At 47.7% G+C, this 27,002-nt stretch overlaps 1 protein-coding gene across 3 annotated transcripts in view; it reads left to right on the top strand.

The window, feature by feature from the left end:
• EIF4G3 (eukaryotic translation initiation factor 4 gamma 3) overlaps window positions 1-27,002 on the top strand; it is a 144,574-nt gene that overhangs the window by 40,867 nt on the left and 76,705 nt on the right. For 2 of the 3 annotated variants that reach the window (XM_053962895.1, XM_053962894.1), the window contains exons 2-3: window positions 2,340-2,415; window positions 10,417-10,560. In XM_053962895.1, the coding sequence (XP_053818870.1) occupies window positions 2,340-2,415; window positions 10,417-10,560 (220 nt within the window). The remainder of the gene's footprint in view (window positions 1-2,339; window positions 2,416-10,416; window positions 10,561-27,002) is intronic. The other variant, XM_053962892.1, reaches the window with a different exon arrangement.

Below are 27,002 nucleotides of genomic sequence, written 5' to 3'. Positions count from 1 at the left end.
TGTCCAGGTCAAATCCATTTGCAAAAAGGACTTAAAAGGTTTCCTCTGGATCTGATGAGAATCATTCCTTCCTAGGAGAGATCTTAAACAGTGACTCCAAACTCTGCAAATCCATCTAAACTGCTCCTTCCTTCAGGCAGCTCTTCCTGGGTGCAAAAAGAATGATTGCTCTGCTCAAAGGAGATTATTTCCTCCTGACTTATATAAGTTCTAAAATAAGAAAATAAATCCCAACCTTGTCAGAGATGAAACCGTTTTTCCAAACTCAGGAATGATCCCTTTTGAAGCAGCGATTGCTTCAATGAATTGTCAGGAGTGCCTGGAGAAGGGAAATCTCAGCTGTGACACAAGGGGGGCAGCTCCATCCCACGCCTCGGGCTGTCATCCCTGTTATAGGGATGTTCTGGGGGAGAGGGAATGATGCTACAGCAGGAAATTTGAGTTTTCATTCCGTTCCATCTTCCAGTGTGTTTTTAGTCCTTCTGTCCCAGATTTTGGCTTTTTTGTTGTTGTTTTCCAAAACTTGGGGGTGAATGCAAGATCCTTGGGATGAAGGCTGTGAGTGACTCTGTTCAAGTTTGTGACAAATCTTACTGTTGTTTGGCTGAGTCAGGGCTTTAAATCCCATTTGGTTGTTAAAAACGTCTCTGTTTATCAAATGACACCACTTGAGCCTGAGCTGGCAGATGAGCTAAGTGCAGATGAGCTTTAGACCCTGCAAACAAATTCTTGCCATCGTTAAAAAAAAGGCAAAAAGAGATGCAGGGTGAATGAGCACCAGCCTGGGCACCAGCAGGGCCAGATCCTGTTCCTGGTTCTCCTGCCCTGGAGGTGGCCCTGGGCTGTCCTCTGTCACCTGCCACGGTGACAGGCCAGGGCCTTCCTGCAAAGGTGTTGCGAAGGTCAGGGCCGGACTCTTCCCAGCATGATCCCATCAAGCAGCTTTTTATTGTGTTTGGTGCTCAAACATTGAATATATTCTTCTCATTGAACTGAGAAGTTTTAGAAGCCTGTTTGGTGAGGAGGAGCTTTTTAGTGACGAGTTCAGACCTAGAACAGAGTGAGGCTGTAAATTTAACTCTGTGTGTGTGTTTCCAGTGCTGTAAATTTGCCTCAGTGCTGCTGGAGGAGGAGCTGATCCAGCTGGGACGTGCTGTGAGCAGTGGGCAGGGGCAGAGCAGGTTGTGTCTGAACAGTCCTTACTTCAGCCTTAACATTTGGCCCATTTTAAGGGGAATAGCTGGGATTGTGGAGCTTGGGGTGGCTGTTGAGTTGTGTCAGTGCCAACAGGGTCTGTCCTGTCACTGTGGTGTTGGTCCCTGCAAAGCTTTAGGCAGCAGCATTAATCCAAGGATCAAACTTGGGGTGCAAAGAGTCTCTTGAAATTTTGACTCAAACTAATCTGGGCTCAGAATTTAACTTAGCAATGTGTTTTTCCTTGTTAGAATAAAACTGAGAAGTGTTTTAATGACTGTTTTCAAGTAAGTTAACATGTGAGGTCTGTGTCCTTCCATATGTACAAGAACCTCAGTCAATACAGCTGTTCTCATTTCACATAAAAATTTGGTGTGTGAAATATAAACAGCAGAAAGGTGAAATCTGATTATGGCATTTAGGAAAATATTTCAGCAAGTGTCTTTTCCTTGACAGTGGGCATTGGATATTGTCTAGATCTGTGTGAGGCCACAAGGTGTTACCCAAGTCAGGCTTTTTTATTCTTTCGGATCCCTGCATGCCCCCGTTTTATTCCACAAATAAACCAGATTCTCTTGTGGGGGTTTTTTGTGCATAGCTTTTTTCCCTTTCTTTTTTCACCTTAGATTTTCACAATGCCTTTACAAGTAAGAAAACTCGTTCAATTTGCCTTTAAGTCACCCTACAGCAGCTCCTCGAAACCTCCCATCACTCTGCCAGCCCTTTCTTTTGGTGGGCGGATGAGGAAAGGAGTCTCTGGGTGAAGAGAGGCAAACAAGGAAACAATTGCAGCAGGATTCCTGCGTGGTTGGCAGAACAGGAGCTGCCATTGTCCAGCAGTGCCCTGCTGATCCGCAGGGTTTGGCCGCTGAATGCCGAGGGCCTGTGGCTCCGGGGCTTTTTCCCTTTCAAACAGAAGCAGAGGTGGGGGACGCTCTCGACAGGCCCAAGGTTTTGTGGATTATTCGGGGACAAGTTTGCGTTGGTTCCCTCATTCCTAGGGTGGGAACAGCTGCCTCTGGAGCCTGGGAGATCCCAAGAGATCGGAGCTGCCTGGCTGTGGTTCCAGGGTGGGGTGTCCTTGGCGGGGTCCCCAAGCACGGCCCTGCTTTCCACGCTGCTTTCCTTGACTGGCTGTGTTGCAGAATCCCCCGAGGTCCTGTCCAGCAGCCCCTGGAGGATCGGATCTTCACTCCGACCGTCTCGGCTGTGTACAGCACTGTGAGTATCCGCGGGGCCGGGGCAGCGCGGGGATCGGGGCTGGGCAAAACCCCACAGCAGCCAGAAACGAGGCATTGGAGAAAATGCAGCTTCCTTTTGCCCCTGAAAGAAATGGTGCTCAAAAAGACTCTTTTGGTGGCGTGTGAGTAGGAAAAGAAGGGAGGACCCGCTGGCTCTCCACAACTCCCTGACAGGAGAGTGCAGCCAGGGGGGAAGTCAGGCTCTGTTCCCAGGGAACAAGGACAGGACAAGGGGACACAGCCTCCAGCTGTGCCATGTGAACCTCTCACACTGGATGTTGGGAAAATCTCTTTGCTGAAACCGTGCTCAGACATTGGCACAGGCTGCCCAGAGCAGTGGTGGAGTCACATTCCTGGAAGTGTTCAAAAGATATGTGGATGTGGCACCTCAGGACTGGGGTTGGGTGGGCATTGGGATATTGGTGGAATGTTGGGCTTGATCTTGGAGGTCTTTTCCAACCTTAATCATTCTATGGTTTTATGAAGAACCTTTTTAGTTGCATAGGAGCAAGAAAGGGAGAAGTCTTTGAAAGATTTGTGGGTCCATTGCTATTTTTAAGTGTCTCTAGTTTTATTTAGCATATTGGAGAGTGAGTTTTCCCACTCTCCCAGTGAGAGAGTGTCCCTGGAATGGCAGTGTTTTGGCCATATTTTCACTTGGGTGGCTCCATCTCTTTCCCCTGCATCACACAGACTGATTTTTTTGTGTACTAGTGGCTTCACATTTCTAGTACCTTCTTATAAGAAAAGTAATCAAGAAAGATTTGTTTTCACATGAAGCATTCCTTTGCACAGAGGAAGAAATATTTTGATAGTAAATAGAATATTTGGGATAGATGCCTTTGGCTCGCTGTCCTAGATGATTGCTAATGTATAATATTGATTATTGTAGAAATTTAGCTTAGAAACAGTGATATTTATTTGTAAACATGATAGTCTTTTTCCTTTTATTCATTTCTTTTTTCCAATGGCAATAGCTGGAAGCCCAGGGTTATTTATAAGCTTTGCTAAATCAGCACAGCCCTGGGAAAGTCATATTTTGCTTTTCTGGTTGGGATAGTGCAAATATTTTTAATGCCAAAAAACCCCGCTTTTAAGCTGCTCTTTTAATTATTTGGAAAACAGGAAGAAAAGCTGTAGATGGGATAAATTCATTACGTTTTATGCAGGAGCATAAGCTGATTATAGAAAAACATAAGCTGCTGTGCAAGGTTTTCTCCTTCTCTGTTTGCAGGAGTGATTGGGGATGAGGTTTTTGGCTCTGGCTCCCTGGGGGCACCTGGGGCTGGAGCATCTCTTGCCCAGAGCAGCTGTGGCTGCCCCTGGGTCCCTGGCAGTGCCCAAGGCCAGGCTGGGCATTGGGGCTTGGAGCAGCCTGGGACAGTGGAAGGTGCCTCTGCCCATGGCAGGGGTGGAACGGGACGAGAAGGATTCAAGTCCCTCCCAGCACAAACCATTCCATGATGGTTCCATTATAATGATGATATTTAGCCCTTCTCTTTTTTGGGTTGTACAGGAGTTTTGTGATGGCTCCTCTACGGGGGCTGTCAGGGGTGCTAAGCTGAGCTCTGGGCAGGATTAAGGGTAAAAGTGCTGCCAAGTGCCCATTGGTCCCAGAAATGCAGCAGCTCAGGTGGCTGCAGTGGCAGAAGGACACAGGTGTGGCCATGGGTGGTCTGGTGGCCAGGGAGCCATGGATTCCCATCCAGGTGAGTTGGAATGGGTGGGTACAGCTGGCAAGGGTTGAAGATTCTGAGGTTTGAGGTGTTGAAACCAGGGAAACAACAGACCCGAGCTGCAGGCTTTGGGCACCCTCTGTTCTCAGTACCTGATATAGAAATGTTTGTGTGCAGAAAAGCAAAACCAAAGGAACAAATTCTGTAGAAATCCTTCCCTGTGAGGTGGACAGGCCCTGGCACAGGCTGCCAGAGAAGCTGTGGCTGTGCCTGGATCCCTGGCAGTGTCCAAGGCCAGGTTGGACAGAGCATGGAGCAGCCTGGGACAGTGGAAAGTGTCCCTGGCCATGGAACAAGATGAGCTTTTAAGGGTCCCTTCCTGCCCAAACCATTCTGTGAACATAAATGTACAAACAGTTATAATAAATAATTCAGTTTGTATTACCTTTTATATACCCCATACAACACTTAAAAAACACTTTAAAAATATCTGAAGTCCTTTAAAGAAGGTTATTTTTTTCAATTCTTTCCTCCCAAGATATAAATGCAGATGCCTGTGGGGAAAATATGACTGTAAAAATTTAAATTAATGTAAAATAGAAAAGTAACTGTGAAGAATGACCTAAAATAGCTTTTCAGTGTGGAAAAATACCACTCCTATGTTACAGGAATAGAAGACAGGACTGGAAATATCTCAGTTCCAGGATCTGAGAATGCAAAAGTTTGAGAGAAAATTTCATGTCTTGGGGAAAGGAGAGAAATTTCTCGGCTGGGTTCCTTTCAGGCTTCCATTTGAAGCCCCAGGCAGATTTCAGATTCAGAGGGAGTCCAGGGGAAAATGAATTGGGATGGAAAAATCACATGATGGGAGTGCCTTGACAAATTCATTCATGAAAGGTCTCAGTGGTTTGTTACACAAGGAACAGCACCATGTGTTTGAGGCCTGGGTTTCCATTAAACAGGCATTTTGAAGAGCACTCTGAGATCACAGAATCTTGAAGGTTGGAAAAGGCCTCCAAGATCTTCAAGTGCATCTTCAGTACCCAGGGGCTGCTTTTTCCCATCAGCATTTTATTTGCTTGCACATCTTCTGTGGGATTCCACGTGGATTATGGATCATCATTTCTAGAGAGGTGTTTTTCCAGAGCATGACTGGTGTGGGAAGAGTTTTGGGGTCCATAACCACCACGTGGTGACTCTGAGCTGCCCCCGTGTTGGCCCTGTACATTGTGCGTGGGGTGGGAGGAGAAATCACTTGAGATATGGACAACCCACAGATGAACCCCCAATTTTTAGTTAGGTAAAGGGAAAAAAAAAATTCAATTATCCTTTCTGTGCCCTTCCATGTGCATTATCAGAACCTTGGTTGCACATTCCAGAACTCTTTTTTTTTTTTTTTTCCCACAACTACAGAAATGGGAATGGAAAATCATGTGGCTTCCACTATGAGCCCCAATAATAAAATTAAATCTGAGGAACAAATTTTCCTGTAGGACAGAGGTAGGAGAGGAGGAAGAGGCCAAGTGGGATGAAGTTTGTCTGAGAACTTGGAGATGCTAAAAATGGACAACAAGGCTTTGGTAGAACCTCTTTATCAGGGAAATCTTACTGGTATTTAAACCAAACCCACCTAAATTTATCATAAGTCATCTTTATTTATTTATTTATCATGACATTTTATACTGAATGGGTTGTTGGCTTGGGTTTTTAAATAAATAAATCCAGCAGTAAAATTATTTGAAAGCAAGCCACAGTTGGAAATAATTATTTCCATGAACTAAACTTGTAATAATTTTCCCTCATCAATAATGGAGAATGCTCTATTGCAGAGCTACTTTTGGACATAAAAGTTTGGGTTGTTGTCAACTGCTTCTTGCCTGGTGTTTCAAATCCTCTACACTGCAAGAAATGAGGGTGATTACTTGTGTGGCCTCTGAAAGATCCCAAACCTGCAGAGTTCAGAAGGGACATAAGAATGAAATTCTGTTTCTGTTGGAAATTATTTCAAAGAAACATATTCAAGGGAATTTTTTGGGTTGGAGTTTTTTTAAAGATGTAAATCTCTAACAGGAAGGGAACTGCACAAAAGGTGAGTGTGAATCCCACCAGCCACCCCTGTCCTGTGCCCAGGGGGAAGGGGGCTGAATCTATGGAAAATGAGATTAATGAGCAGAAGAAGACTTGCTCTTCAGATTCAGCACAAGGCACAGCTCTGGAGTTGGATAAGAAGAATAATGGTGTTTATGGACATCCTGGTTTTGCACAAATAACTGGGTTTGGGAGGTTATGGTGGAGGTTTTTAACTGCTTTAGTAGCATGTGGTGATTGGAAGTGCTGAAGCTTGGACCAAAACTACTCAGGGATAAACTCTCATGAGCTGAGGAGCAACACTGAGGCCCCGAGCAACCTGGTCCAGTGGAAGGTGCCCCTGCCCAAGGAATGGGATGAGTTAAAGGGCCCTTCCAACCCAAACAATCCTGTGCTTCTGTGAATGACTTCTGGATGAGAGCTGATTAGGAGTGAGTGTTAACAAGGTGTGTTTGTGTGGGGAAAAGTCACCTGGTCAGGTGCAGCCTGGAGCAGGGTCCCTGTGGCAGGGCTGGATCCAACACTCATTGAAGGCACTCGTTAGTTGCTGTCCTTATGTGCCTTTGGAGCAGGTGCCACGTCCTGTCAGGATGCTCAGCTCACACCAGCTGGGGGCAAAGAAGGCAAAGGGGAAGTGAAGTGCTGAAGAGCCCCCTTGTCCCAGATTTTCAAGGACTAAGGGTTGACTCTGTCATTCACTCTTGGGGTGTTTGGTTGTTTTCTGTCCTGGGGTGCCCATTGGTCCCCCTGAGTGTTTCACACCCAGCAGAGGTTCTGTGATTCACCTTCATGTCCTTTGAAGGGATCTTCCTGCAGTGAAGAGAATCCTGTAGAAAAGGGATTAGGGAGGATTAGCTGCTCCAGCCACCCTGTGCTCAGAGGAAGGATCTGGGTCAGGAGGCCGACATGGTCCCTGCTGCGCAGGCTGTGGAATGTGCAGGAGGGAAGCTCAGTTCCTCATCCTGTTCCAGCCTAGAATCATGGAACAATTTGGGTTGGAAGGGTCCTTAAAGCCCATCCAGTGCCAGCCCTGCCATGGGCAGGGACACCTTCCACTATCCCAGGCTGCTCCAAGCCCTGTCCAGCCTGGCCTTGGACACTTGCAGGGATGGGGCGACCACATCTGAAGTACGTGAAACCAGGGACTTGGGTGGGGTAAAGAGTAATCCCAAACTTGCAGAAGATATTAAACCCAGAAGGTATAAAAGATCTCAGAAAGAAAAGCAAAAATTCTAAACTGAGTTTTTATTTTGTATTTCATTACCTGCCTTCCTTTAAAATACAGGATTAAGGCTTCTGGAAAACTAAAAATAGCTCTTGCTACTCAGGGAAAATACAAAGTGATTCCCTAGCAAATTAGTATGTAATTTTGTGCATGCATTTTTAAGAGAACAACTTAACCTATGGATTTAAGGAGGATATTTGCTTCCATAGTCATCTCAGACCATTTAAGAAACAGCAAACCACACTGTGAGCTCTATGGGGGCAGATACCCCAGGAGTGATGAGCTTAGACAGAGTCTCTACCTTTTACCTTTGTTAAAAATTACTGAAGAAAACACACAAATTCAGCAAATTTGTCTTCCTTTACTACCTGTTTACATTAAAATCAATATCTTATAATTCAGTTTATTTATATATAATTTGTTGTAGGAAGAGGAAGGTGTGGAAAAACCAACATTGCTGTAGCTGCTGAGAAAGGCTCTCTGTGCTTTTCCTTCTGCTGGAACAAACACCAGTCCTTGGTTTGGGTGCACTGAGCTAGACTTAGCTAAACTTGGAGGTCCTCGAAAATCAGTGCTAGGCTCCTATGGGATACTCTCCAAGTGTGCTGTTGTCAAACTGTCAAGCTGGTACAATTTTATAATTGTTCTGCTGCCTTTTTTAGGCTTTCAAGCCAATTTTAGTAGGTCCAGACCTGTGTCTGTCATGTGTCTGCTGCTCTGCACGAGGGTATCTCATGGACTCACTCAAGCAGCTGCAGTTTTCCTCTCAGTTCAGCTTCCAGATTTCAGATCAAATCATGAGAGCATTTCTTGATGTCTTTCAGTAACCTCCAGCTTAGGTTATTTTCCCCAAGGCAGTGCTGGAGTCACCGTCCCTGGAAGTGTTCAGAAGGTGTGGGGATGTGGCACTTGGGAATGTGGTTTAGGGGTGGACCTGGCAGTGCTGGGTTAATGGTTGAACTAGATGATATTGGAGGGCTTTCCAACCTTAGTGATTCTGGGATTCTATTCCACAATTCTATTTGCATGTTGCAATTTCTGAGGAGGAGGAGGACTGCTGGATGCTCACAGTGACCTGGGGTATTGGTAGTGGCCCTGTCCCTGTTGTCAAAGCCCTGTGTGGACTTGGCTGCTCTTGGATCGGAGGATTTTGGATGGCTCCAGCCTTAGCTGGAGAGTAGGGAGGTGAAAACTGACAGTGGTTGAAGTCCCACAGCTGTCACAAAATAACCTCTGCTTTCCCCCAAGAAGTGCCATTGAAGGAGAATCGTGAGGAGCTTGGGCGCAGCCTGTCACTGGGGCTGTTGACAGGAATTATTTCCTTGAATTTTTGGGTTGCCTTTGCTTCCTCCCCCTCCTGACTGCATTATTTGATATCCATCACAATCCGTAGTCACTTCTAAGCACCGAGTGCTGCATGACTGACATGACAACTCTCTCAGGGTTGACACAAGAGTCATGGGACAGACTTTCATTTTCTCGGGGATGGGCTGTGGAAAGTTTTATGGAACTCTCTGTGAGGCTGGCTCTGATTCAGCCGAGGCTGCGTGCGCACACCTGCCAAGAGAGATCAGCCCGAAAAAGAGATGATTCATCCCTGGCGAAGGGAAGGATCCAGTTGGGGACACAGGATGAGGTTCTGTGACTGACCCACCCTTTCCTCTGATGAGCACTCGGGGGCTGTAAATCTTCCCACAGTGAAGGCTCCTGGCCCATTCCCAAGCCCTGCTGGAGCTGTTACACATTGTGATTTCCTGGGATTTCGGGGTTGGCGCAGCTGCTGTGGTGGTTTAGGAACTGTAATGACAGGCGTGGACACTCTGGGTGCAATAAAGTGACTTGGAAAAAGCACTTAAGTGCTGAACTCTGTGACTTCTGCTCTCTGGGAGCTTGGAGCTAATACTCCATTAAAGGAGCCAGGAATTTCCTTCTGCCTTCTTTACCCTCCTGGGGACATTTATGCACACATTGGCCTGTGCAGTGCCAGTGACCTGTGTGGGCTTCAGGTGCCTTTACCTCAGACTGGGGAGTGTTAGATGGGATACTGGGATCAGTCCTTCCCTGGGATGGTGGGCAGGCCCTGGCACAGGGTGCCCAGAGAAGCTGTGGCTGCTCCTGGATCCCTGGCAGTGTCCAGGGCCAGGTTGGGCAGGGTTTGGAGCCACTTGGGATAGTGGAAGGTGTCCCTGCTCATGGCAGAGGTGGAACTGGATGGATTTAAGGTCCCTTCCAACCCAAACCATTCCATTATTAAGTGATGCTTTTCAGCAAACAAATAAATGAGAAAAGGTCAGTGAGAAGCAAATGCTGAATTTCAGTAGCGTGCATTTTAACCCAGTCTGCCAAAATTTAGTTGTGTTGAACAGCTGGAGGTGTCACCCAATAGTTGTGTGACTCTTTTTTTCCTTTGATTCCCCTTTTTTTTTTACTATAGCCACTCTCTAAAATATATTTTAAACAGTTCCATTGTGGAGATAGTAAAGTGGAGCAAATATCTGTATGCCATGAAAATATTTTTCTAATATTTTGCTTAATGTGTTTCGTTGAGCTTTTTTAATAGAAGTTCAGAAAGGAGATAAACATATGCAAGATTTGCTTTGCCGTTTCATTTATGCTTGTGGCAAGCCCTGCAGATACCATGGCTTCTCTGCAGTCCTTTCTTTTTCCTTTTTAGAGGGGAATATGCAAATTTCCCCCATAGTTTGTTGCTGGCAATGTGCATCCCCTTGCAAAATTCCAGTATTTTTGATATAGCTTCTCATGGAGGGATCAGAAGGTCTCAGGCCTGAAGGCAAAGGGATCCCACACATTTCCACCAATGACTGCAGCTGGTGCTCTGATTTTTTGACCCTTCCACATTCTCCTGAATCACATAAATAGTTAAATAACTTGTGCAGTGTTTGACTTAGATAAATATATATTATTTTGTCTTTCTAGATATGTACAGTGGAGTCTCTGCGGACTGATTACTAATGGAATGTTTTACTAACAGTTTATCTCCACACAGGTAACACAAGTAGCAAGACAACCGGGTCCTCCTGCCCCATCCCCTTACACTGCACATGAAATAAATAAGGGACACCCAAATCTTGCTGCAACGCCACCGGGACATGCATCGTCCCCTGGGCTCTCACAGGTAAGACCTGGCGTTGGAGCAGAGCATTCCCAGCCTCCCCCTTTCCCTCCTATCCCATTCTCAGCTTCTCTGCTCAGCAAGGAACTGAGTTGTGTTGTCTGTGTCCAGTGTAGAAATAAAGTTAATAAAGGATGTGGCTTGAACCTTGCAGTGACCCATCAGTGGCACTTAGCTTAGCACACCAATACCATAAATTGGTATTTATAAATTAAATACGAGTTTGTTAGGCATTAGTTCCTCCTGGAGTCTGTAATAGAAACTAAAAACAACTTGAAAAATAATATGGATGAGGAGGAATGTGTTTTGCTGTTGGATTAGGCACTTTGGAGCACAGCCTGACTTCCAGGTTTGACACCCTAAAAGTGCCCTGTGTCCTGTCTCAGGGATTTTCCGAGGGGAAATCAAGATGGTGCAGTTTTGTACAAGATGGTGCAGTTCTGTAATTCTAAGAAATGGGTCAGGAAAACGAGTTGCACAAATGATTTCTCATAAAAGAGATGAGACAAAGGGCTGGTTACAGAAAAGTCCAGAACAGGAGATAAATGGGCGATATAATAAGAATGGAGAAATAGAGTTTAGTGAGATATGTGGAATAAATTGGTCTCTTTGTAGCCTCTATTAGATAAATATTCTGCAGGGCTGACTTGAGAGTGGAGAAGCTTATCTGAAGAAGGAGGGGGCAAAAGAGGCAGATAATAGGGTGAGAAAAAAAGGGAGATAAAAGATACTGGGATGGGGAAAGTGGGATGTGTAAGGAATGAGGTGTGAACTAGAGGAAAGCCTGATGTTCCCTCTGCTCTTGATGAATTTATACTTGTGTGGATCAAACAGGAAGGCCTGAGCAGGTCAGCTGTTAAGGAGAGAGGTTTTGTTCTGAGGAGGGGGAGCAGGATGGGAGGCTGAGGGTGGGTTGGGAATGGGGAAGTGATGGGGAGAGCCTCAGGTGGATCTGAGCCCCCCTGCCAGCCTCTGAAACATTAAACTGCAGCTGACCTTCAGGAGATGCCTGGAAACAGGTCATGGAAGGAACACTTCACCTGAATGATGCACATTCTAGATAGAACATGATGGGGAGAGTGAAACTCATGGCTGTGTTTGGCAGCGTGCAGATGCTCATCCTCCAGGGGTGGGACATTAGAGGCTGCAGTGTCTGTGGCAGGCAGTGGTGGTGTTGGAGCTGTTCCTGCACTCTGGCTGCAGGGTTGCTGGGGTAAAGGCTCTGGGCTGAGGACTGAGGCTCACGGAACAGGGAGGGCACAGCAGGGTTGCAGAGCAAACCCTCAGATGCTGCCTGGTTTTTGTCATGGATCCAGACATTCCTTCCTGGTAAACCTCATCAACACATGGAAGCTACTTGTGGCAGAGGAGAGGGGAAGAAGAGAGCATTCTGGGCAGCCTCTTTAAATCTATTGTAATCAAGGGATTTCTTTTCTTCCCTTAGTATTTTCCATTGAGTCAGTGCATCCATAGGGAGTGGGCTCTGTGCCAAATCTCCAGCCAGCTGGATAATGCTGCTTTCCTGTCCTGCTGGCTCTTGGAGGTGAGGGTCAGCCTGTGTCCCTGCCATGCTGCTGGAGTGACCTCACAGCCCTGGTGGCAGCTGAGGGCCCTGGGGGCTCCCAGGGTGGCCGTGCTCCCCCTGTGAGGAGCCAGCCCTCGTGTGCTGAGGGACGGGGAGGAGCAGCAAGGCCCAGGGGTACGAGGCAGGTGGAGCTTTGGGGCCAGAGGGGCCTGGGCACTGCAGAGCTTTTCCCCAGGTGATCCCTGCCAAGGTGGGATTCAGCAGCACAAGTGCAGCTCCTGCTCGTTCCCAGCCGGTGCCGGGGCTCCCCTCAGGAGCCTTCCCCCCTTTGGCTGAAGCTTGGGTGGTGATGCCAGGTTGGACAGGGCTTGGAGCAGCCTGGTCAGGTGGAAGCTGCCCCTGCCCATGGCTGGGGGAGAGTTGGAGCAAGCTGACCCAACCCAAATCATTCTGGGGTTCTGTGAAGAGTCAAAATGCAGGTGTCTGCATTTGGGCCTCCAGTAAGGGGGATTAAAGCCTTACAGAATAACGTGTCCCCAGGGACAGTTTTCTGTGCTCCTGAACTATTAAAGATTTGGGTAAATTTAAATTCTGAATATTTTTCTGTGTATCTCACTTGGACCCCTGTCAGGAGTTGAGTGTCTGTGTTATGGTAAGAAATTCCCAAGCTAAATGGAGATTTGGATGAAAGTTTAACCTGTTCATTGCATCTGTGATTTGTCTCCCCTGGGCTTCAAGGAACAGTGCTTGTGTTAAGAACGAGGTGAGTGGAAGTTTCCTCTTTCCACACCTCTTGTAGTTTGTGAATTTCCATCATGTTTTCATTCATTTGCTTTCTTTTAGAAAGTGATGAGAGAGTAATTTATGTGTAATTTTGTCTGATTCTTGGGCACCTTAAATCCTCCTGTTTCCCTTTAGAGATAAAGGGACCCAGGCTGATATGGGTCTCAGATGAATGTGTTATTATTAATTCCTTTAACAGCAATAAACCACAAATAACTGTATTTTACCCACCCACACTGTGTTGATGATTGAACATTGAACAAAGGTTGTCTTTGCCTTTGTCCAGTCATTCCTAACATGGCGAGGGGGTGTTTGTGCATAAAAGATAAGGCAAGACCACTTAGTTTGAATTAGAGTCTGATTAAGGGTCATTGATTTCTCCATCAGACTCCTGAGTTAATAAATACTCATCAAAGTGAGTCTTTCCAAGGTAGGGACTGCTCTTGAGGCAGTAGTGAGTGAAAATACTGGTGGGTGTTTTAGGGTTTGGATGTCATTTGGTACTAAATGGAGTCTGGGCAGAGACAGAATGTGTGTCACTGCTGGTGGGGCAGATTGCTCCGAGTGCTCAGCAGAGTCTCTCCTTGCTGTTACCCAGGTGGGATCTCAGCATCTCCTCAGGCTCTAGACTTTCTTGAAGAGGGGATCTCACAGAACCAGGGAATGTCCTGAGCTGGAAGGGACCCACAAGGATCAGAGTCCCAACCCCTGGCCCTGCACAGACACCCAACAATCCCAGCCTGTCCAAAGGGCCCTGGAGCTCTGGCAGCCTCGGGGCTGGGACCATTCCCTGGGGAGCCTGGGCAGTGCCCAGCACCCTCTGGGGAAGAACCTTTCCTGATCTCCAGCCCAAACCCCCTGGCCCAGCTCCAGCCCTTCCCTGGGTCCTGTCCCTGCTCACAGGCAGAGATCAGAGCTGCCCCTTGGGAGGAGCTGCAGCCCCCTGTGAGGGCTCCCCTCTGGCTCCTCTGCTCCAGGCTGAACATACCAAGTGCTCTCAGCTGCTCCTGGTGTGGCCCCTCCAGACCCTTCACCCTCACCCTTGGCAGAAGCCATGCTCCAAAGGAGAAGGAGGGTTAACAAATGCTTTGGTTCTACCAGTGACCCCTCACTGTCCTGGCTGCTCCAGAGCTGCCTGTCCCAGCACATCTGGGGGCTGGAAGATGCAGTAATATCTTGAATTCTAGTAAGTGATAAAAGGAATTGCTGTCCTTTCCTGGAGCTCCAGGAGCTGGAGCAATTCACTGTAACTTTGTGTGTGATTTGTGCTGAATGGTCTGAAAAGGAGAGTTTGGGAACCAGGGATCAGGGCATGTATGGGGTATTTAAACTGAGAAGTCAGGTGCAAGTGAACGTTGTACCTTTGTTTGGTTGCCTTTAGCTCTATCTAAACAGACAGAAGCTGCTGGTTCTGTGGTGCTGTGGTTGGGTGGCCCTTTCTCTTCCTCTGCCACTGTTTCCATCTGACGTAGCCAAAACAAGAGCACGGCTCCCTGCTCCATCTCCTCTGAGGCTTTCCCGACGGACACCCTCTGGCACTTTGCTGCCCTTCAGGATTAGTTCATGCAGCAGTGAGGAGGCCTTGGCAGCGATGTGGAGCAGTCCCACACCCCCATCTTTGCAGCAACAGGCAGCATCTCTGCTTCCCAAATTCCAGGGCCTTGAAGTCATAGTGCTGCTCTCGGGAATGTGCTGAGCTCTGGCGCAGGGGAATGCGCAGCACATGCTGCTGCAGTGATGTTAAGGCCAGATGTGGCCCCAAGTACATAAAATTTCATATTCCTGTTGGGTTTTGCATGTTTTTCCCTCGTTCCAGCAGGGAGGTTGGGGCACGGCCCCTCTGACTCCTCTCCTGGCTTGAGGCTGCAGAAGGGGCTGGTTTGACACAATTCCCTTTCTCCGTGTGTGGAAGAGAGGAGAAGCCCTTGGAAAAGGGGCAGAGCAGCTTCTCCTTGGATATGGCTCCCAGACCAGGTTATGCAGAGCTCAGGTAGGACCTGGATTGACAGTCAGGCACCATCCCCTGATGGATGGAGAATCCAGAGCAGGCTGAGAGCATTCCCAGGGTCCCTAACAGAGAGCAGCTGAAACGCTGTAAATCTGCCCCATTGCAGTGCCTTCCACTGAGGGATGGGGCAGCCATGGTAGGATGGGATAACGGGAAAGCAGAGCACTTCCAGAGCAGCTGGCCTGGGAGCAGCAGGAAAGAGCTTCCCGCTGTCCATGCAGTGAGCAGAGGAGGAGAGAGCTCCTCCAGAGGCAGTGTGCAGAGCTTGGGGCACCAGGAGAAGGCAGTTTCATCCCCCTCATGACCTGGGGGTGTTTTGGAGGATCCCAAGGAACAAGTGCAGTGGGTTGGCATGTGAGGGTGAATGGTTTGGAAAAGACTCTTGGCTTTCTCTGCCTCAGCTTTAGAACTGCAGGCTCCAGTGGGATGCTGAGGGATTCTCTTAGTCCAGGCCCACAGTTTGGAAGCATTAAGCGACCATGCTTGGAAGAAATTGCCAGGAATTTCCTCTGTAATGAGGGATAGCTTCAGCTCTCATTAAGAACACGCTGTGCACTGAGCAGATTGGTGCTGCCTGCCCACGGCTGCCTCTTGGGATGGGCTGGGACGCTGGAGCTCTAGGGAGCAGAGGATCCCACAGCACTGATGGGGACCTTCCTCTGGAGCTGCTGTAGTTGTGGACATCCCTCACCTGCTCCTGAAAAGGTCAAGATACACCCGAGTGAACAAGAATGCAGGAAGGCTGAATTCTCTGGATCTTGGTGCACGGAGACCTTGACTTTTAGGTGGCTGATTTAAATCCAGAACAGATTGCACCAGCTGAAACTTGTTACCATCTGGTTCTGTGCCTGAAGTGAAGAGAGTTTTGTGGTCTCATTCTGCTCCTCAAAAATGTCACCATCGTTGAATTAGTGTTTGTAATAGCAGGGAGACATTCCTTAGTACCTTCAGGTCTGGGAATGTGTGCCAGGAAGCAAGTCTGCCTGCCATCTGTGGCATGCTTATTAGGCAATCCCCAAGCCCCTCTTTTATGATCTTGGATCCTTTCTACAGGAGCTGGAATAATCCTGTTAGAACCATGATGTTTATTCACTGCTTCCATCTTCTGCAGCCCAATTTGAGATGCTTTTAATAAAGGGATGTTTATTAGGGGATTGGAACAGAAGGAGGGATGTAATTTAATTGTAACCTTACCCATTGGTACCCTGGGGTCAGTCAGGTGCCCTGGGACGTGGGGAGTGTTACTCCTTGTTCTCATCTCGTGTTGGAGGCAGCTGCCTTTGGAGTCTGGTTGCTACACATTAAACTCATCTTCCCCCTGGTGACCAGGGACAGGACCTCAGGGAAGGGCTGGAGCTGTGTCAGGCTGGAGATCAGGAAAGGTTCTTCCCCAGAGGGTGCTGGGCACTGCCCAGGCTCCCCAGGGAATGGTCCCAGCCCTGAGGCTGCCAGAGCTCCAGGAGCCTTTGGACAGGTTGGGATTGTTGGGTGTCTGTGCAGGGCCAGGGGTTGGACTCTGATTCTGTGGGTCCCTTCCAGATTGATGATTCCCATTATTTAGGTCCACATGTGCTTTGCTAGAAGGAAATAGTCAGCATAAAATCAGATAATAAACTTCCACTGCTCCTGGGACACAAGGGGTTCCCAATTTTACTGTCTCATTCAGACAAACTCCCTGTCCATCATTTTCTGTGTTCAGGAGCAGCGCTGTGGATCCCTTGATCTGAGTTGATCTTTAAGCTTTGCAGGGAGCTCTTCCCCCAGAGAACTTCTCTGTGTAGGAACCTCCTTGTTCTGTGTAAGGAGCCAATTCCCTGCTGGTTAAACCCGCCTGCAGTCCCATAACTTTTATTGTTGTTAGTCAGGGAGTTTATTTGTGATGTAGACACAGAATGAAAGATTAAACTTTCCTTATATAAATGAAGAAGTTGGTGCTGGACTAGCTGAGGGAAAACGTTGCCTGTTTGTGCTGCTCTTCCAAGCAGCAGATTCCAGTTTCTTGGATCTGCTGTCCATTCCAGATAATGAGAATAAGGCAGATTTAAACAACTCAACTCCTGATAGTGTTTTGTGAACAATAAACCTACCTAAATAACCAGATTAATATGTAGTAATGGATTTTTTTTCTGACCAGTCAAGAGTTTGACCTCTTTTTCTTCTCACTTCTTTCCTTGTGCTCCCTTCTGTACATCCAGGTCAGGCTTCATCCCAGCACATTTCCAATGCCTTTTGCAAATTCCAGGCTTGCAGGAATCTGTGACTGCAGGTGGAGATTTGAAACTGCGAGTTATTTAATAGCTGATAAATCCAGAAGTGTAATCTTCTTTTGGCCTTTGTGTTCAAGACCTGCTGGAAGTGCAGCTGAACCCTCTGGTTTGTAATAGGATTAGGAGGTTTTTGATTGGGTTAATAATGCTGGGAATATTTCCTCGGAGAATGTGTTTCATTATTTTTGGTTCATTACTGTGCTTTTTAACTCATTAAGTTAAGTCTGGGCAAATCTGACTGGAAACATCAAACATGTCTTGTGTCTCAGTGCCTTTGGGCTTCAGGGGGCTTTTGTGTGGGGATGCTGGGCTTCATGGGTGTCTTCTAATTTGGGAGAGCATCTGGGTGTAAGAGCTGCAGGAAGGGAGAGTTGGGAAGGCATAATGTAGCTTCAAATGCTGATTAACATTATTTATTTTAATTATTTAACCTTAGAAGCAGTTGGCTTTCATAGGAGGAACATATGAATTAATTTCAACGTAGGAGGGATGTATGAATTAGTTTTAGTATTTGTGCACTCAAGAAGGACAGAAAGAGCCTTTATTTTTTTTTCTAGCGAGGAAAGGAAAGAAAGGAAGACCAATTACAATTTTATCATATACGTCTGCAAGGAAAAGATTACAGCACAAATACTGAGTCTAGTTGGGACTAGGTCTGGCTTTAGACCCACCCCTCATCTGCCTCATAGAATCATATCATAGAATCCCAGGATGGTTTGAGTTGGAAAGGATTTTAATCTCATCCAGTCCCACCCCTGCCAGGGGCAGGGACACCTTCCACTGTCCCAGGCTGCTCCAAGCCCCATCCAGCCTGGCCTTGGGCACTGCCAGGGATCCAGGGGCAGCCACAGCTGCTCTGGGCACCCTGTGCCAGGGCCTGCCCACCTCCCAGGGAAGGATTCCATTCCAATACCCCATCTATCCCTGCCCTCTGGCAGTGGGAAGCCATTCCCTTGTCCTGGCACTGTAAAGAATTCCTGCTGTGAGAGGTGTGTTTAATCCTTCTCCAGGCGGTCTGGTTTGCCCAGTGGGGAGAGAAGTGTTTTTCTACTGCTGCTTAAGCTTTTCCTCTCCTCTGGTGGAGCCGTGACCTGGCTCTGAGTGTTCCCTGGCCCTTCCACCCTGGGCAGGCACGGGGGTTTGGAAGGGAAAGCTCTCTGTGGGTGTCTTGGCCACACGGCACATCCTGGCTGCTGCGCGAGCGGAAGCGGCTTTGTTTGGCCTGTCAGATTATTGGGAATCAAAGGCACTTCTAAACTTGCCAGTAACTTGGTTTGGGGTGGAATAAAACAGCATTTTTATTAGAAAATCGAACTTCTCTGTAGCTGTTTAAAAATTCTTCAGATCCCTTTCTTCCACGTGCATTTTCTGTTCTCACAGTCACGTGCCCTGGGCTTTATTTTGGTGCTTTTCAGACTTAGCCACTTGTTGAACCACATTTTTATTCATAATATAAGAAGACAAAACAATATGAGGCAATTTGCCATTTTCTTGCATTTAATAACTTCAATTCTGGAATTCCTTCTGTAATAGTACCTTCTGTTCCATGCAATTTAATGGATGTTTTCTTGCATGCTCCAGAAAATACGCAGATTTTAAACAAACACCATGTGTTCTGTAAAGCACCAGAGTCAGCACAAAAGTCAGGGCTTTACACAGTCTGTGTTTTGTGAGCATAGAGAGCATAAAATATCCCTGCAGCCAGAGAAACCAGGGAGATGGAGCCCTGGAGTCCCTGGAGTCCACTGTTAGCTGTGGTGTCAGACTGGGAAACAGGAATAACCTCTGGAGCCATTTAACCTGCAGCAGGGACAGCCACGTTCCAGAGGTGAAGCTTTGAATCCATAAACAGCCTGGTTCTCCTGCCAGCTGAACCCTCACTCTGCTGATTTCCATTGAACCAACAGAGATATTGGAGCCATAATTCCACTCCCTGCAGCCTGGAAGGCTGTGCCTGTGTTCTCCACAGATCCCTTCTTATGGTGTCATTAGAAACCCATAATTTATTAACTTGTTTTAACTTTGTGCAAATTCAGACACTTTATATGTAGGGTATTTCTGGGCTTCAGTGGAATTCAGTAAAACTTTGATATTTTATCTGATTGCTGCCCTCACACAGGTGAAGGTTGGAAGAGACCTGGGATCATCAGGTCCAGGTGCCTGCTCTGAGCTGGGTCAGGTGGAGAGATAACTGTGGGTCACCTCCCCTTGGGTTCTGAGTGTCTCCAAGGATGTCTCATCCTCTGAGACACCAGGTGACACGTTTTTGGAGCTTCTTGTTGGCTTTTGGAAGAAAATAGGAGGAAAGCTGCAAAGCCACTGATGCTGTTTTGATGTGGATTAGGGTCTTGGCTGCTTGGAGTTGTGTTCCTGGGAACAAGTACTTGTCCTCAAAGTCTATTTTGTTAAAATGGGAGGCAGTTTTATAGAACAAGTGAAAGGCACTCTGTGAACTCAAGGGTGTTTCTGTAGACAGTCCCAGCTCTGCTTTCAGCAGTGGAGATGGTGGAATTTCTGCCCTCAGCACACACATACACTCCATATTTTGAGTACCTTTATTACAGAAAATGCCAATTTACTTAATTACATAATGGTCATTAGCAGACCACCCCAGGCTGTGAGCCAGGTGCTGCAGCCAGGGCAGAGCCTGGCAGTTCAGCCTCAGGAAGGAGCCATGTAAAGCCATAGCAGTGTTTCCAGATGTTGTCCTGCAACGTTATCCGTGGCCTCACACTTTTGTTAGCAGCAGATTCCATGCTGATGGATTTAAAAATGGCTTTGGGAGGGAGCAGCCACCAGCAGGACCCCTGTCCACCCCCATGGCTCAAAATCACTGGTTTGGTCTTGCACTGCAGGTCCTCTGCTGTGTCTGGAGTTCAGCATGGGCTCACGGGCTGGAGCCGTGCCTGGGAAGGGGGAAGAGGATTCTGTCCTCCCTCAGGCTGGGTGTTCTGTTTGCCCTTGCACTGTGGTGAGGGACACTACAGCCAGTGGAGCTGAGGAGAAAATCACTGAACCCAGAACGGTTTGGGCTGGAGGGACCTTAAAGCTCATCCAGTCCCACACCTCCCACTGTCCCAGGCTGCTCCAAGCCCTGTCCAGCCTGGCCTTGGGCACTGCCAGGGATCCAGGGGCAGCCACAGCTGCTCTGGGCACCCTGTGCCAGGGCCTGCCCACCCTCCCAGGGAACAATTCCTAATTCCCAATATCCCATCCAGCCCTGCTCTCTGGCAGTGGGAGCCATTCCCTGTGTCCTGTCACTCCATGCCTTGTCCCCACTCCCTCTCCAGCTCTCCTGGAGCTCCTTTAGGCCCTGCAAGGATCTCTGAGTTCTCCCTGCAGCCTTCTCTTGTGCAGGTGAACACCCCCAGCTCTCCCAGCCTGGCTCCAGAGCAGAGGGGCTCCAGCCCTGGAGTGTCTCCATGGGCTCCTCAAGACTCACTCCAACAGGTCAAGAATGTGCATTTTGTGTCTCTGTGGTCCCTGGCACAAACAGTCCCTGTCCAGGGAACAGCAGACCGTGTTCCTTCACCATCTTCTCTTGGAGACAATCTCATTATCCACGTTGAAGTAGGAAAAGTGCCTGTAGCTCTGTGGATGTTACTTGGGGCTCAGTTTCCCTGTGCCTTCCTCCTTTGCCCACTCAGATGTGTGAGGTGAAAACACGTAAAGCCATAAAAAAGATTGTTACAAATTTGGCTGTGCAGGTAATGACACGGGTGATGTATCCTGAGACAAACTGCTGCAGAGGAAAAAGGGGAAAGAGAGGAGTAATTCCTCCTGGGTCAGGATATTTATATCCTTTTAAAGGCTGAGCTTAATCACAGAATCCCAGCCTGGTTTTGTTTGGGAGGGACCTTAAAGCTCATCTTGTTCCACCCCCTGCCATAGGCATGGACACCTTCCACTAAAATGTTAATATTTACCAACAAGAGGAATTCCCTGACAGCTGGGCTTATGGAAAAAGAGGGAATAAACCAGTGTACTTGTCAGGAGAAGGGCAGTGGGGATGCCAGCTACTTCTTCTCTGCATCTTCAACTTGTCTGCAATTTGTTAAAGTCCTAAAATCAAGCAAAACACCTGGAGCCAAGTCTTGGCATTTTGAGGAAATAGCTTTAGAAAAAGCCTACATATTTAAATAAACTCACTGAACAGTCACAGTTCCTGTTTATTATGTGTCTCCACCCAAATCCAAACCTCAAAACTTCCCAGTAAATCCAATGTGCAGAGATTTGGACCGTGTCCCACCCTGGTGCCATCCCAGTCCCTCCATCAGGAGCAGAGTGTTTGCACTGGAATTGTGTTAATTCTGTTTTTTTATGTGGAGCTCTTCATCTGCACAATTTGTTTGGTGTCAGAGAAGAGCTCTAGTCCTTTTGTCACTGATTTTAATGGGACTTTGAATATTCCAGGTATTATATATCAATATATTCAGGAAAACAGTGTTTCTCAGGTGCTGATGCACCCTGCAGGGGAGTAGCCCTGGCTTAGAGAGGCAGCAGAGTAGAACTGCTGCATATTTTTGTTTTGCAGCATTGCCCTGGTGAGGATGAGCTGATTTCAGTGATTCTGGATCATTTGCAAATGAGCTGCTTAAAAAATGTGGCATTCCTGGTGTGGTGGGTACCTCAAACTTGCATATTTGAACACGTGGCTGTGAATGGGGACTTGTGTTCAAGCAGAGGGATCTGAGAGTGTGCGTGATGATCATTGAAATATCATTGTAATAATGAAAGGCAAACCGGGAACATTTAGAGGGGAATTGTCCTTGTTTAGTGGTTTAATCATTTGTTGTGCTATTTTTAAAGCTGGAATAGTTCACAGGAATAGTGGGAGAATATGCTTTATGCATTATTTGAGAGGATGCTGTATAAAAAAGGCTGAAATGAATAAATTTAATAATTCAGGTTTCTCCACTATCTGTAATATTTGCAGATGAGCTGGATCTTATGATACAGATACTGTTTTTCCTGCCAGCAGCTTCCAAGCCTGTTCTGCTGAGTGCAGAGCACACCAGGGAGGGAAAAAAGTGAGGTATACTTGAATTGTGTGTATACTTTAATTATGTGCCAAAATAATGGTGACAGTCAGGTGTGTCCAGAAGAGGTGCAGGAGCAAGCAGTGTCCTGTTTGTGGTCACATGCTGGAGGTACCTGAGGCTGATCCTGGGCATCTCCAGAGCTCGGTAACATAGCTACAAAGTGGTTCATTTTGTCCCTTAATACTGATTTTAGGTCAAAAGCTGCTCTCCCCCGTGTTCAGTGATCTCTGCTGCAGCCCCTGGGAGTGTGGTAGGGGAGACAGGGAGAGCAGGAACTTCCTTGAGCCTCCCCTGGATGCTGCTGGTGTTCCCAAGGCAGCCCCTGGATGGGAGAGGAGCCATTCACTGGCCACGTGTCTGTGGGAGGAGGAGATTCTGGGCTCTTCTGGGATGCTCTGGCTGAGGCTTTCTCTCTGCCTTCAATAACACAGCTTTTCACATCAGATAAAAAATAAAATCTCGCTGTAACCTTCAGTCTTCAAACGTTCTGTGCATTTTCTTAGGAACGGGAGCAGCTGCCTCTGGGGAGGCCAGGAAAGCCTCTTCCCCTGGCACTGAGTTTGTGCTGATGCACCTTTCTCAAAATCCAGGGCATGGAGAAACCAAAGCTGGGGGGAAATCAGGTGCTGGGTGTGAGTGAGGAGGGGCAGCCTGAGGAGCTGCTGTTCCAGCCTGCACTGCCTGCGGGGAGTTCATTAGGGAGAAATGAAGAGACAGGGTTTAAATTATAATCCTCTTACTTTCCCAGAGCTGAATGCCCAGAGATTTCCCTCATTGGAGGGTTGCAGTTATTTGGGTTGCAGTGATTGAGTTGTCACAGTGATTGGATTTGGGGCTGTGGGAGGGCAGATCCAGCCCAGCTCCACAAAGAAATGATTCACAATTAAAAGCCACATCCTTGCTGTCACCATCACTCCACACTTGTGACTGAAGGGTTCTGCTGCTGTGGGGGATTTCTTCACCTGTGTCTGAGGCCACATTCCTGCTGTCCAGGCCAGTGACCCAGGGGAAGACTCTGCAAAAGCAGCCTCAAGGGCTGGTGCATCAACACAGCCATTCCCCTGCTCCCTTTGTGGTTTTCCTCAAAGAAAATCGTTCAGCGGCTGGAAGGAAAACCCAGGTCTGGTTGTTAAAAACAGGGATAAGAGGAGATTCCTCATCCTGTGCAATGACCTCCCCCTCCTGTACTTCGCTCCAGGTGTAGCTGCCTTTGGTCTTAGGGGCTCGTGTGAGCTAGAATTTATAAACCTAGAGACAGAACCCTTATAAGGTACAGTATGAAGAACACTGACTGTGCCTCTGAGTGCCCAGCTGGGGGGTTTGAATCCATATTTAGCACTCGACCAGGTCAGGGAATGGCTTGGGAACAGACCAGTGCAGGTTTTATGCAGGAGAAATTGGGGTGGGCTGGGAGTGTTGTGTTGTTTGGGGAAAGAGATGGATCTCTCAACAGCTTTATCCTCTTTCTAGACAGTGCAAGTTTTTGGTACTTTATATCTTGACATGAAATAATAACAAGATGTTTTTGAAAATGTGTGTGGTGGCACTTGGGTGAGTTTTTAGTTGGGTGCTCTCCATCAGTAGTGCAGTGATATACAAGATATAACAAGATGTAAAACCACCTGGGCAAGGGACCTGCAGCACCACGTTGGTCTGGGGCCATGCAGAAAAAGCCTTTGGGACTGCCCATGGCCCTGGCAAACCCTGGGTTGTTCTGAAGTGTTCTGATTACTCTGTCCCATTCCTGCCAAGAGATTTCGGCTTGGTGCTGGTGTCCAGGGGGAGCTGGAGCCGAGGTTATGGGGTTGGGAAGTGACTGGGCATGTGAAGGTTTGGAACTGGGAGGTGACTGGGAATGCAGAGGTTTGGGACTGGGAATGTAGAGGTTTGGGACTGGGAAGTGACTGGGAATGCAGAGGTTTGGGACTGGGAGGTGACTGGGAATGCAGAGGTTTGGGACTGGGAGGTGACTGGGAATGCAGAGGTTTGGGACTGGGAATTCAGAGGTTTGGGACTGGGAGGTGACTGGGAATGCAGAGGTTTGGGACTGGGAGGTGACTGGGAATGCAGAGGTTTGGGACTGGGAGGTGACTGGGAATGCAGAGGTTTGGGACTGGGAATTCAGAGGTTTGGGACTGGGAGGTGACTGGGAATGTAGAGGTTTGGGACTGGGAATGTAGAGGTTTGGGACTGGGAGGTGACTGGGAATGCAGAGGTTTGGGACTGGGAGGTGACTGGGAATGCAGAGGTTTGGGACTGGGAATTCAGAGGTTTGGGACTGGGAGGTGACTGGGAATGCAGAGGTTTGGGACTGGGAATGCAGAGGTTTGGGACTGGGAGGTGACTGGGAATGCAGAGGTTTGGGACTGGGAATGCAGAGGTTTGGGACTGGGAGGTGACTGGGAATGCAGAGGTTTGGGACTGGGAATTCAGAGGTTTCCTCCCAAGGTCACGGCGCTGGCAGCGGCCGCGCAGCTCCTGAGTCACGGTCATGTGCTGGAGCTGCGGGTCCAGTTCTCCTCCTCATGTGTAACTTCAGTAAATATAGACCCAGCAGCCTTCCCTGAGCCGGGAGGATTCGGGAATCTGCCACAGGGATTAACCCCTTCCCAGCCAAGCCAGCCACAGCTCAGCAAGTGATACTTTCCTGCTCGGGGCTGGAAGGGTTTTGTTCCCAAAAGATTTTTCCAGAGGCAGAGCTGGGTGACTCAGCTCTTTTGAGCCTGATGTGTGTACTTTGCCTGTTTATTCCCAGGACAGGCAGTCCCAAGGGAGTCATGTTACGCTGCAGGCTCAGTGTTTATTAACCAGCTCGGGCCTGAGCTAAGAATAACTTTTTTCAGTTGTTTTGTTGATAGTGATTATTTTTCCTTGCTTAGCACAGGCAGCAGCTTGAGGTGGAAACAGTCCAGAGAAAGGATTTTCCCAGCAAGTTGTGGGAATACATAAACACTCAGCTATTATCACCTTCCTCCCCTGAACAGCCACAGCTGAAACATAAAATCAGGAAGGTGAGAGCTTTAAGGGAAGCAAATTTCTCTGTCTCGAAGTGGAGCAGCTCAGCAGTGCTCTGTCCTCTCCCAGTAGTTATTTGAACTTCAGGGATTCAATCCAGCCTTTAGATGCTTCAGAACCAACATTTGTCTGCAGAGCAATACTTGCTTCCCTGCCTTCCCCTCCCTGGGGGTTTATTTAGGGGATTTTTGGAGCATTTCCGCACTGATCTCTTCATTCCCTCATTCCAGCCCCAGTGCATGGAGCCCTGTGTGGCTGCACGTGACCACGTCACTTTCTGTACCCATTTAGCTGCTTGGCACAGAAAAAAGTCCTTTGGCAGATGAATAGATGCAATGCTTTAATCAGCTGATGTATATGAAAAGCAGCAGAGTGCTGTGATTTATTCTGTTGGATCTTTGATAGTTTATTTAGGCTCCCACAGCTGATGTGAAGTCAGTACCTGCAGAAATTTATAAACCACTTTTCCCTCTCTTTTCTTCCCCTTATTATGGTTTTAACACAAATACCAGTTAAGGCAACGTCCCTCTGGTTGGAAACGTGGAGCAGAGGCATTTGTTGTTGTGCAATAGTTGTAAAACATATTTATTTAGCTGATGTTTGTGGTCTCCAGTGGGATTTTTATTGCACTTGTTCCTTACTTGTGACCTCGCACCCATGGGGGTCATCTGTCCAAAATTGCCTTGGTTGATGACACCTTAATAGCAGAAACCCTTCTGTGGCCTCTAGTTAAGCCTTTATATGTTTATTCTTTATTTCTAACTTCATGCTGTGCTCATTCTGGTAGGGTTCAAATACTAAAGCAAGTTTAACCCTGGATTGTGTCACAAGTGATGTGTCACCAGTGAAGTGCCTTTGGCACTGTCTTTCCAAATACCTGTTTTATAGTTTTACTGCCAAAACTCAGAGGATTTTAGGTGCTCCCTTTCTCTCCCATCTCCGTATGCTTGGGTGATTAAGAGTAAACAAGGGCTGTTTTGGAGGTGGGTACAGACTTTGGGGCAGCATCAGATACCTGACTTAGCTTTGGGAGTCTTATCACAGCTCTGCTCTGTCACATGCAGCTTAAGCCTGAATAAAATGTTTTCATGAGCCTAAAGATGGGGTAAATAGTAGATATTTTCTTCTCTTGTTGCTGAGATGCTGTGAGAGCAGCAGTTTGGGATGAGGTCTCATCTCCTGTGGAGCTGGAGGCACAAGGAGTCAGTGATCAACAGGTTCATTTATTGGTATTACTTATTAATAATATTTCCCAACACAGTCACCTGTGTGCTCACTACTGGCTGGTGGAGAGATACAAGGGAGAATGGCTGTAAACTAAAAAGTAGAGTAGGTCTAGGTTGGATATTAGGAGAAAATTCTTCCCTGTGAGGGTGGGGATGCCCAGAGCAGCTGTGGCTGCCCCTGGATCACTGGAGGTGTCCAGGGCCAGGTTGGACAATGGGGCTTGGAGCAGCCTGGGACAGTGGGAGGTGCCCCTGCCGTGCCAGGGGGTGGAATGGGATGAGGATTATTAAAATCCCTTCCAATCCAAACCCTTCCATGATTCCATGATAGGAATAGCAGCATCTGGACCTGTGGAAGAAGCCTTAATCTTACACTGGGCAAAGATCCCAGATGCAGAAAGTCAGCAGCAGGATACTACAAAGGCAGGACAACTTCTCCAGGTTGTGGGTGAAGAGTTTCCCCACTTCTCCTTAGCTTTGGGTTATTCATTCTGGAATGACACTGACACCACCAGCTCCAGCAGAACCACTCATCAAGTAAAAGGGGAAAAGAGTTGATGCTGCATCTGACATCTCAAA

This window comes from Vidua chalybeata, chromosome 22, assembly GCF_026979565.1.
Source record: "Vidua chalybeata isolate OUT-0048 chromosome 22, bVidCha1 merged haplotype, whole genome shotgun sequence".
In the NCBI taxonomy this organism is placed as follows: Eukaryota; Metazoa; Chordata; class Aves; order Passeriformes; family Viduidae; genus Vidua; species Vidua chalybeata.
The sequence above is the reverse complement of the archived record's forward strand: the minus strand, read 5'-3'. Positions and strand labels throughout refer to the sequence as shown.